Below are 12137 nucleotides of genomic sequence, written 5' to 3' on the forward strand. Positions count from 1 at the left end.
AGTTAAAACCTTACACAACTTTAAAAAAGCAGGTGATTTCATTGTTTTAGATTTACCAGAACTTCCTTTCTTTTTTAATGCTTACTGTGGCTTCTTGCAGATTGCAAGCCTTTTCACATTCCTTTAGGTAAGGAGAGCTTGAACCCTCCCTGCAGCTTGGCCCGTGTCTAAGACAAGTGTGCTTACTTAGACTCTTACGACCCGTTGGATGGTTGTGTTTGTCCACTACGTACTTTTTCTTGCGTTTGGAATATCTTTTTCTCTGGTGCATACCTATTTTTAAGGGAGGCTTTCTTGTATCCCATGGGTAATGGATAAATTAAAAGAATAATTTGACACTGTGGTTCAGGGATATGGAAATGATTTTGACATTCCTTAACTCTTTTTTTTTTTGGTAAAAAGAAGCAGCTTAACCATGGCATACAGAATTCCTCCCTTTTAATGTCTGACTTTGTTTGTTTTTGATGCTTTAATTTCTTTGGTGCTTTTGTAAGGATGTTGGAATTCTCCTTCACGTGGGTCCCATTATGTATCTGTAATAGAGTGCATATGTGCTGCCTCGTGATGTTAGTCTCCCGACTTACACAGGTTACTCTGAATATTTTTTTTATTGTGGTAAAATATACATAAGGTAAAATATACCACTTCTCAGTACTTGTTTTACTAGCTTCTAGTTTTTACTATTTTTTAATTTCAATACTTGTTTTACTAGCTTATAGTTTTCACTATTTTTAAATTTCTTTACACTAGTTATAGTCTTTAAGTGTACATATAAGGAAATTTCATGGTTGCCAAAGGAAAAATAGTCTGCTAGGCTAAAAAGCACATTAAAAAGATGTCAGCCCGAACCATGCCTTATAGAAGGAATCTTTGTGATGTTAAACCTCTTCTCTGTCTCCCATACAGACTGTTTTTTTTTTTTTAAAGATTTTATTTATTTATTAGACAGAGATAGAGACAGCCAACGAGAGAGGGAACACAAGCAGGGGGAGTGGGAGAGGAAGAAGCAGGCTCATAGTGGAGGAGCCTGATGTGGGGCTCGATCCCATAACGCCGGGATCACGCCCTGAGCCGAAGGCAGACGCTTAACCGCTGTGCCACCCAGGCGCCCCAACCCATACAGACTGTTTTATCCGATTAATAGAGAAAAGGAAGTTGGAGGAAGGACTTTAGAGTGTAAGCAGGAAAGGCAACATGGTAGTCTCCATCTCTGTTCCCGTGAATGCCAACTGTCTTCTCAAGCAGCCGCTCGCTATAGTCTATTTGTCTTCTTGAGTAAGGAAACATGTACTTACAGCTCAGGTCTTTCTGTCACAGTGACACTTGGCCCTGGAAGTCAGAGGAAATCATAGGGATAAATCAACTCTAAATGCTGAATTATTTAAAGTTAAAACGATGCTTTTAAAAAAAAAATCAAATCAACAATAGGAGGGTATTCTGTATCTCTGGTATTCAGTTAAAAATGTCCCAAGTGCTCTAGGCAACTGTTAGGACCATTTTATCCAAGGTTGAGTTGAGTGAATAGGTATTCAGTCACATGATCCATTCTGCTAACGTTAGACTGCATTTTGTGGACAGGTCCAAAGAATACAACCATAAGTCAGATACGGTTCTTGTACAGAAGGACCTTAAAATCTTTGAGCGGATGGAGTTGGGGGATGGAAGTGGGGACTAGAAATCAGTGAAGGCGGGAGAGCCCTGTTAACACTGGATTATGTAAAACAATGTTAGATGTGATAGAAACAAAAATCTAAGCATATTTATGTAAGTGCTTTTGAGGAATGATTCATCAGTACATGTCCCCGTTCTTGCTGTATATCTTGAAGAAGATGAAGCAAAGGTACATGGCAAAGATGGGTCAGTATGTGCTGTCGTATTAATTGACCAGGAACAGATGGAGTGCTGCCACTCTTTTCTAGCTCCTTAGGCAGTCACTCTTTTCATTTCATTTAAAAAATATAATTGAGGGGCACCTGGGTGGCTCACTTGGTAAGCGTCTCACTCTTAGTTTCAGCTCAGGTCATGATCTCAGGGTCCTGGGATGGAGCCTGGATTTGGCTCCATGCTCAGTGGGGAGTCTGCTAGTTGATTCTCTCCCTCTGCCTTCCCCCCTAAAATAAGTAAATAAGTCTTAAAAAAAAAAATATATATATATATATATATAGATTATACTCTACTATGTTTAGTCCTGTTTTTAATAGTGTTTCAGGATTTCTTTTCCTTCAGTGCCCATGGCTCTTGGTCATGCTGCTTCGAAGAATGAAGAGGTAGGCCGGACGAAGAGTGGTGGGCAGCAAAGCCAAGTTTATTGAGTGATAGTAAAGTTTACTGAGGGACAGTACAAAGCTCCCAAAGAAGAAGGAAGGGACCCAAGAGGGTTAGAGTTTCGAAGTCCAGGGGTTTTTATGAGATTGTTGGCTGTTTTAATCTGATTAACCTTCCCTGCACCTGTCACCCAATCAGGTTTTTGTCCCTGTGCTCGTCTACTGATTGGGTAGTTGTTCACGTGGGAAGGGTGGAGGGCTCTTTCCAGGGTGGAGTAGAATAATCCTCTTAGGACGGGCCCCTTGCCCCTGCCTGCCTTTCTTCTGACTATCCTCCATTAATAATATATCATGTATCGATAAGTGGAGGTAAGAGTAAGGCTTTTGATTTAAACTTGGAAATTAGAGACATGAGATTATCTTCTGGAAGCTAAGTTTTATAATTCTCACCGATTAAAAGTTGGCTGAAGTCACTGAAATCATTTCTAGGCCAAGAAGCCTTGATCATAATGTGATTTAGTGTGTTCATATATCAAAAATATATGAAAACATATATAAGAGAAATACATAAAAAATACATCATAGAGAACTCTGTATAAAGAAAGCCCACATCTTTTACATCAGTGAGTCAAGGGAGCAAATACTGGCCCCAGAAACTGTCCAAGAAGAGGGAGCTCGGACAGTAGATTTTGAGGATTTCCGTCCCAGCAAGGCCTTTGCTCCCATGGAGACGGATGCAAGAGGCCTTTTTTGCCAAGTGCTTGAAATAGTTGGTTAATCCTGTCAACTACCCTTTGTTTTGAGTCGGTGCTTAGCCAGCAAGCTTGAGGCAGTGACTTCACTCTTGACAGGATTGTGGATGATTTGCTGATGTGAATTATTAGACTTGGCCGCGGTTCTTATGCCACGTTGTCAATTAATAAATTGGCACTTGGGATTTAGATACTTGTCTTGCACCTCAAGTGGGTGTGTGAGGAGGAGGAGGAAGCAGAGGAAACAAGAGAGACAGAGAGATCTGTTTTGAATGCCCTGAGAATTAGGTGTCTGGGGGCCAGATCTGGGACAGGGTGATGAGAACTCTCCTGGGAGGCCCTGTAGGGACAGCCAGCTCCCCCCCCCAACCCCCCCCCCCCCCGGTGGTGTCTTCCTATCCACTCCTCTCCTGTTGGCTTTTTTTCTACACATACATGCTGAGCATTGACTCATGCCTTTACTTTTTTGAGAGAAACTTTGAAAGAGCCTTCTCGTTGTCCTTGGTGCCAGTATTTTTTTTTTTTTAAAGATTTTATTTATTCATTCGACAGAGACAGAGACAGCCAGTGAGAGAGGGAACACAAGCAGGGGGAGTGGGAGAGGAAGAAGCAGGCTCCCAGCAGAGGAGCCTGATGTGGGGCTCGATCCCGGAACGCCGGGATCACGCCCTGAGCCGAAGGCAGACGCTTAACCGCTGTGCCACCCAGGCGCCCCCTTTGGTGCCAGTATTGATCCTCAGTTTTGGTGTAAACGCGTAGTGCAGTAACTCAGCCTCGTTAGCCACGTACCTTGGATACAGTTAGGAGGAAGTGCTCATTAACTTTGCCTTTATTTCCAAAAGAAGTTTCTCCTTTTTATGTGTGTGTTTCTTCATAGAAACCTTTACATGTTTTGTTTTGGGCTCATTAAAATTACTCCAGACAACTCTGTTTTGCTGAAAATTTCCACCACTTAATGGGAAAAGAAATGACGTCTTCTCTTGCAGAGAGTACTTCTTGATTAGAATTTGGGAAGCTTTATTGAACTTTTCTACCTCTCATGCCCGTATTTCCTAATTTTAGTTCCCACAGTTGTTCATTCATTCATTCTTTCATTCAAAAGTATTTGTTGGAATGCTAACCATGTGCCAGTCCCTGGTCTGGACGGTGTGGTTCGTAGCACTGAGATAACAATGGGGGTGCAATGTGAACATTTCAAAGAATATAATCTAATATGAAATAACTGTTAACGTGTGTTTCCATTAAAGTCATCCATTGTAGTATAATGGTGGGTAATTACGTTCCAGGCAAGGCTCTGTCTAGTCCCTCCGAAGTAGGTACTGTTAGGGGATGAAGAAGTTGAAGAAATTGAGCCACAGAGAAATTAAGTGACTTCCCCAAGGTCACACAGCTAAGTGGCTGAAGGCCGTGATTTGAACCCAGGCAGCACCCCAGTTCTGGAGCCTGCCTTCCTCTTCTCTGCATTGTTTCGCCTCCCCAAAGCCATGATAGTTGAAGAATGTGCTTCTCTAACCACTGCCCGACAGTTACCTTGGTTTATCAGGTTCAGTCAAGAAATTACCGTGAGGGCAAAATGGAGTAATAATACACAGCGCACCTGGCACATAGTAAGCATGTTAACCATTCACTTCCCCTCCTTTCTCTGTGTCCTACCTACTCCTTCCTTCCTCCTCCTTCCTCCCTTTATGCCTCCACCTTAATTGTGATTAGGAGTGAAGAGATCAAGTAACTGTGTAAGAAACAAGGAAAATGTAAAAAGAAATCAATTCGGGGGCGCCTGGGTGGCTCAGTAGCTAAGCGTCTGCCTTCAGCTCAGGTCATGATCCCGGGGTCCTGGGATCGAGCCCCGCGTCAGGCTCCCTGCTCTGCTGGGAGCCTGCCTAGTCTTCTCCAAACTCCCCCTGCTTATGTTCCCTCTCTCACTGGCTCTCTCTCTCTCTGTGAAATAAATAAAATCTTTAAAAAAAAAATCAACTTTTTAAAAGAATAACTTTTCTAAAGTAGGAGTAAATATAAGATGGATAAGCATTTAGTGAGAACCTGGCTCCCGTCTGGTTTCTTTTTTGGTCAGTGTTTTCAGGAAACCAGATTTACATTCCTACTTTTATTACCATATTTAAGGGTTACCAACCAAGCTGGAAAAATGTTAACAAAATTTGCTGTATCGTTTTAACTAATCCTCACAATATATCTATTAGAGATAGTTCTGGTCCTGCAGCAACATGGCTTTTTGGTTCTGAAGTTTTCCATATTATATTTAAACTTCAGTGAAATTGGAGATGTTAGGTAAGTTGAGGCAAGTTGAAGCTTTGTGTAACTTTCCATAGGGAAGCTAGGAGTGCAAGAACAGCTGCCCTACAGTTGAATTATAAACTAGCCACCAACCAAATGGAATTTCATCTAAATATGGATTACAGAGAAGTTCAGATAACTGAATGGACTTGAAATTGCTAGGTACTCCTTGTTCTCCCTACTAAAATGGCTACCTAAAACACAGGGAGACCTATACTTTGTATGCATCTGTAATTAATTAATTTGATTTCATTCTCTGTTCGGTGGGTGTATTTTTCTTACTGTGAAATATAAAACCTATAGAAAAGTGCTCACCACCAAATTCAACTTAGTGAGTTTATCACAAAATAAACACCTTATCATTATCGCTTCCTTGCTTTTCCATCTATATTCCCACATAAACATTAAGTGTGTATATTCTTCACTTTGTCTTTGCTGCTAATGGAAGTTCAACACTAGCAAGTAGGACCCTAAAGTCCTTTACAAGAGATACTACATTGTTTCTTAGATTTCTCAGAATGATCATTTTTAACATTCTTTTTAAAGTCACATTGCAGAAATCATTGGGGCCTGTGAGGTACTTCATAACTTAGGTGCCCCAAATTATCAACTTCTGACTTGGTTTTCTTGGAAGACAGGAAGTCCTTTCCTGTAGTAACACTGTAAAAATCAAACATTAAAAAAATTATCTGTATTTCCAATATTACTGTTTTCTCCTATTTACCTTATTTGTCAGTTTCCCCTTCCTGACATCTTGCATTGATGTTCCACTACCCTCTATCTCTTACCTAATCAGGGGAGACCCCTTGATTAGAGTCATGATAGCTCTCCACTGCCTTCTTGTTTGCATTCTCCATCCCCTGATAATTCCAGGTGATGTTTACGATTCAGTTTTTCAACCTTTATGACCCCAGGGCTGATTTCTTACATAGGATAATACTGAAGTAATTAGTGCCCCGGATGTTGAATTTACTATGGTCAACTTGATGCATTTATCATTCATTTTATGATTATTTCTTCCACTTTGCCTTTGACCTGTTCCCTCTTTACTGGCTTGTATGCTGGTTCAAGGGGCACAGAGCTCCCCAAATGGCCATTGGAAGGAAATGAGCGTTTACGCGGGTGCTTAGGGACAGTGGCTAGAATTAGCTGTGAATTTCTGAAATTTGTACTTTCTCCACCTGTTTCCTCATTTTGTCCATACTGTCTGTGAGTCGCATGAACAAGCAGTTTATCACACATTCAGCCATAACTCTCCTTCTTTTGCCGGAATTTGGTAACTTCTGCCAAAATGAATGTTCTAGCAAAGAGTCTTGGTTATGAGGAACAAAATATTGTGTAAATTAGCTGACCTGAGAAGGGGAATGTGCTGCACGGAAGGAGAGTTCTTTTGAAATCCAAGGAGAGGAAAGGAAGCAAGCCCCGGACCCACCCAGACTAGCCCTGCTGATTGGAAAGCTGGTATACATCAAGATCGCTTCCAGAAACCAAGGGAACCATTGCTCCTCTCCCACTCTGCCCCGCAAACCCCCACATGGTCCTCTCTCCTCCTTTCCTCTACCTCCCTCTATGCTTCTATTCAGTCCTTTCTTTGGGAACTGGCTTCCTCTGCTTTCTTTGAGCTTTGCCCTTCGTGGTCCCAAAAAAGGTCTTCCTCAACATCTAAGCCCACATAACTTTTTTAGCTCATGTACTTAGCTGCTAACTGACCAGTGGCTTAGTGTCCTAATTACAAAATCCTAGGATTAGAGCCTTAATTGTCCTTTTTTTTTTCTTTTCATTCAGTCCAAACAATTTGTAGACAAGCAGGAGGTTAGTTCTGGTGGTTGGAGCTCTACTGATCCAGTTGTCATCACTGATGATGATGAAAAGTGGCTGTGGAAATGTGATTATGCAGACAGACTCTTTAGAAGGGTCTAAACTATTGTAAACTACTGTAATGAATACAATTAGAATTGTAAACTAAGAAGGATGATATTTATTCATCTCTATCCTTCAAATATGGATCCAGCCTACTGCAATAGATCAAGCAGGAAAAGAATTAGCAAATTCCTCCTAGAATAGTCTTATGCCCAAGGTATCTACCACTCTTATAGTCTAGAGAGAATGGTGAGCTATGTGGATCTTTGCACGCGTCATGTACGACATTAAGTGTGGAGATGTCCAAATATTTTACCAATTATCTTGACTGTGTGAACTGCCAGCATATTTTGATTTATATCAAGATCATACTCCCATGTTATTACATATTAGTGCAAAACTAGATGGGGGGAGCTTCTCTAGAAACACATCGTCATTTGTAAAACAGATTTTTTGAGAAAACTAAATCACACACGCAATATTCAAATATAATTGAGAACACCTTGGACTGTTCAGCTTTAACCGAAGGAAAGATTCCCTACCAAAAATGCTGTGTCAGTGGTCGGAATATTTCAAGGACAGCAACCACATGAGCAGCTTACAGGGACTTTGTGAGCCCCCAAATTAAAGTGCTTTCATCTTGTGAGGTGGTCTCTATGGGAGATGGCGGAGAGTAGATAACCTTGAACCTGAACGGTCAGCGAACTGCATTGCTTTAGAGAAGGAAGTTGGTCCTGGTAAAACAAAGGGCCAAATACTGTTTGAATGACCATCAAGAACATTTAGTTAATTGGGTAAAGTACAAGTGTCTCTTATTAGAAAATTGATACTACCACTAAGGAGTAATCTGTAAATCTCAACTTGAAGTTGTTAAATAGGTGATTTATTTTGGTCTGGTCACAAATTTGTGGGAGAAAGGCAGCTGCTGGAGCCCTTCACTGGCCTCACTTGTGCGTGTGTGTGTACCTGTATGTGTGCTTCGTTTTTTGAGGGGAGGCGGTGAACATTGAATTAGGAGTCTTGAAGACCTAGGTTCCAGCCTTGATTCTGCTGTGACCTTGGGTAAATCATTTAACATCTGAGCCGTGGTGCTAGACGCCCTACAGATACAGGGGAAAGCACTGGAGACGTTTCGAGGTGCTATAAAATGCAAGGTTGAATTATTAGTTCTATTAACTATGTGGGTTAAATTGGCTCATGAAGGGGCGCCTGGCTGACTCAGTTGGTGGAGCATGTGACTCTTGATCTGGGGGTCAGGAGTTCAAGCCCACGTTGGGTGTAGAGATTATTTAAATAAACTAAAAAAAAGGAGAATATTTATAAAAATTTTTAAAAATTGGCTCATGAATAAAAATAAATTACGTGGAATAACTTTGATCCCCTCCACCTCAAAAAGTAGATTAAGTCTTCATGGTGTCAAGAGAATAAGCTCCTAGAAAGCAAGGTTTTATAATGTCTTATCACTGTACTAACTTGGTGTCTGTCTCTTTTTAATGCTGCCTCTTAGTATCCGCTCCATTCAACATTCAATTAGCATGCCTGCTATGAGGTAAAGTATCTTTTTACAAAATGTAGTTGATCTTCTGCTTTCTTACTCTTCCTTTAGATGTTTAACTTGAACAGTTCTGAAGTAGGGACGTAGGGTTCAGCTCTAATCAGCTGCACAGCCCCACGGTATCAGTTGTCCCGGGCTCTCTTCCTGTGATGTTAAGATAGGTGCAAGAGAGCCATTAAAGATTTGTGCTGAAAGAAAAGAATTATCTCTGTTTTCTTTTGTAAACCTCTACAATTGTTTCATGTCTTTAGTCTGTTTCATTGAAAAAGTGAACCCGACTCATCTAATAAAGCTGCCTTTCCCAGCTCTAATAGGCGTCCCACCACATCTGTCTGCCTTAGCTTTAGCTGCCCCACTTTTCTTCCATCCTTCCCAGTTCCACTTCCCTCGCCCCACTGTGACATTTGGAGCCAACTGCGATTTAATTCTGCTATCCCCTTTCATCGGGAAACACATGCAAGTGGTAGTATTATTATTACTGCACTTAACCTCTCTAGAGAGGTGAGAATTTTTAACAATACATGCTTGGCTTAACCTTTAGTGTACATCAGAACCACCTGGAGAGCTCGTTAAAACCCCCTGCTTGCTGGGCCCCAGCTCTGGTTTCTGTCGGCATCGGGGGGTGGGGGGGGGACCTGAGAACCTGCACTGCCAGCAGCTTCCCAGGAGCTCCTGACGCATCTGGGGACCGCCCCTTGGGACTGGCTGCCCATCACCACGGTGCGAAGGAGGAAACCCCTTGTTCCCTTCTTCACCTTTTCCATCTAGGAAATAGGAAGGGTATTCGAGGTCAGATGGATAGTTTAGAAGTTTCGGAAACCCAGATGTGAACAATGTAGGTGCTGTGATCCTCCTTAATTAATTTGGGTGAATGTGAAGGCGTGGGTGAGGCCTTGCCTGGGCTCAGAGAGCTCTGTCAGCTGGGGCAGCTTTGTGATGCGGGCAAAACCACATTTCTGCGTGCCTCCCTTTCTTTCGGTCTCTCTTTCCTCGTCTCTGATGCTGCTCCCTGGGAACCAGGATCCCTGTTACGGAACCCCTGCTTGGTGATGTGGGTTCATGTGGGACTCTTGCCAGGCAACATGGGAATTTGAACTCGAGTCTTAGAGTATAGTACCTTCACCAGGATTAAAGTGGCACGACTAGATGGTTGAAGTGACAGAATTGATGTTACCTGCCTATGTTCCCTCTCCTCACACGTACTTGACTCTGTTATCCCATATGTCTGACATGGGCTGTTTGTGGAACTGAAAGCATTGTTGTAGAAATCTTAGACCAGAAATTGATCATCTTACCTAGTCATGTCTTACCTAATAATTCAGATTTGTGTGTATGCCTGCACACATATGTACAGTTAAATACATCCGTCTCTTCGTTGATTGAGAATAATGGCGAAGAGGAATACAGTCAACTAATGATGTTTGCAAAATTGGTGAATTTTTTTTCAATGTTTCTAACAACTCTTTGTTCTTCTTTCTCTCCATAGAAACTCCCCAACTTTCAAGTCATTTGAAGAAAAGGTTGAAAACTTAAAGGCAAGTAGAGATGAATAGTGATGTCTTGCTGCTTGGTACCTTAATTTTCTTTGCCGCGGGTAAATTATCTCATTACTCTTTCCTTCTAAAAGTATTTAAAGAGCTTTAGTAACTTTATTCTCTACTTTATTATGGGTGATATGTACTCTTTTAATCAATATTTTTCAGTGTATGTTGTAGCATGGTAGTTGCTAAATGCTGAAAGGAAGTGTATAATTTAAAAAGCAGTAGTACTTGAGAACTTTGTGCAACTCAAATACTTTTATAATTGGACAAAATTTAATACAAATTTTATTGTAGAAAATTAACAAGAACATTACAAAAGCACAAAAAAGTAACACAAAAAAAATTGGTCCTACCTCGTAGAGTCAGTGATATGTATGTAGTAGGACTACGCCTTTGTGCTTTGAGAAAGAATTAACCAAATAGAACATAAACATTTTCCTGTGTCATTAAATATTCTTCCTCAATATTATATTTAATGGTTGCTTGCATGTACCCTATGACAGATCTTGTTTGTTCAGTCCTCAGTTATTGGGCATTTTTATGATGATGATGATATCATGGTGATCATTATCGTTGATTCATGGTTTTATTTTTTGATGGCTATGATTTCAGTGAAGGTGGACATTTTCCACGACTAGCTTTATTAATTTGTAAATGGTATTTTTAAGATTATTTTCAAAACTATAAAATGACTAACTCTTAGGATCACAGGTGACCAGAAAGGTTGTCTAGTTCCCAGCCACTGCCCAGCCTTCTCTACAGAGTTTGTGCAAAGCCACTATTTAATTTCTTCTTAAACTAAATCTGATAAGTACTGTACATATTTTTAAGGATTAAAAGCATTATCTTAAATGCTTTATAGAAATCTGCTTAAAAACAAATATTCAGATTTAGTCTTTCAAAATTGTAACAGAGTCACTTATTTCTAACTGCATCTTTCTTAAATTGCAGAAGCAGGGGATGCTTATAAAAAGAAAACCAAACACTGTCCCGTGACCTGGATCTTTTTTTCTTGCACAGACACGAATCACACCTTTTGTCTTTCTACATAAATGTGTAAACATTTTTAGAAAGGAATCACACTGTACACACAGTCCTATAACTTGGTCATTCAGCCCCCATTAGCATATATGCTCTATGATCCCACAGACATGGGGACCTGTTCTTTTTACTCACTGATGCTTCTCAAGGGCCTAGAATAGTCCTTGGCACATTGAAGCTCCTTAATACATATTTGATGAGCAAATATATATCCTAGTTGTTCTTCTAGGTCAGTATGAGACCTGCTTTATTCTTTTTAATGCCTTGTCATGTATTTGAAAACAAACTGTACGTTGTAGAAGTCAAGGCTTGCTATAATTCAGTTCTCACTATTTGGGGTCTACTGTAAGCCTCTCCTTGAGATCTGCCTTAAGCATTAGTTTTTGAAATGACGGGTTGGAAAACCAGACAACCGTATTCTTTTGACACCGAAGGTGAGGAGAAATGTCCGGGTCATTTACTATATACCCTCCCTCTGAGTATATTTAGATTATATAAATTGTGGTGAAACTTGGCTTTTGAAACATGACTAGGCACCATTCAGATAAAAACTTGTAATTTTTAAAAGTAAAGTTTATGAAACATCCCCCAAAAGGCTGTACAATATAGTTGTATGCTCGGGATATGATTTTGCTTAAGTACATTTATATTCAGTTAAATATCGGATCTACGTGTACTTAGATTTAGATTTTGGATTGATTCATGGATCTGATTACCGAGCATTTACCTTGTGCCGGGGGTAGGCCCTGGAGATACCATGGTGAGCAAGAGACACAGACCGTTTCTGCAAGATGTGTAGACAATTTAATAGCCAATGAAAATAAAGTGAGGT

At 40.6% G+C, this 12137-nt stretch overlaps 1 protein-coding gene across 5 annotated transcripts in view; it reads left to right on the forward strand.

The window, feature by feature from the left end:
* Positions 1–12137, forward strand: part of TPD52 (tumor protein D52) — a 98651-nt gene that overhangs the window by 82074 nt on the left and 4440 nt on the right. For 3 of the 5 annotated variants that reach the window (XM_087864788.1, XM_087864787.1, XM_045806074.2), the window contains exons 5-7: positions 101–127; positions 8676–8717; positions 10210–10258. In XM_087864788.1, coding sequence (XP_087720914.1) covers positions 101–127; positions 8676–8717; positions 10210–10258 — 118 coding nt within the window. The remainder of the gene's footprint in view (positions 1–100; positions 128–8675; positions 8718–10209; positions 10259–12137) is intronic. The other 2 variants (XM_087864786.1, XM_045806071.2) reach the window with 2 other exon arrangements.

This window comes from Ursus americanus, chromosome 9 (genome assembly GCF_024610735.1).
Source record: "Ursus americanus isolate L20-20 chromosome 9, mUrsAme1.1.p, whole genome shotgun sequence".
Taxonomy (NCBI): domain Eukaryota; kingdom Metazoa; phylum Chordata; class Mammalia; order Carnivora; family Ursidae; genus Ursus; species Ursus americanus.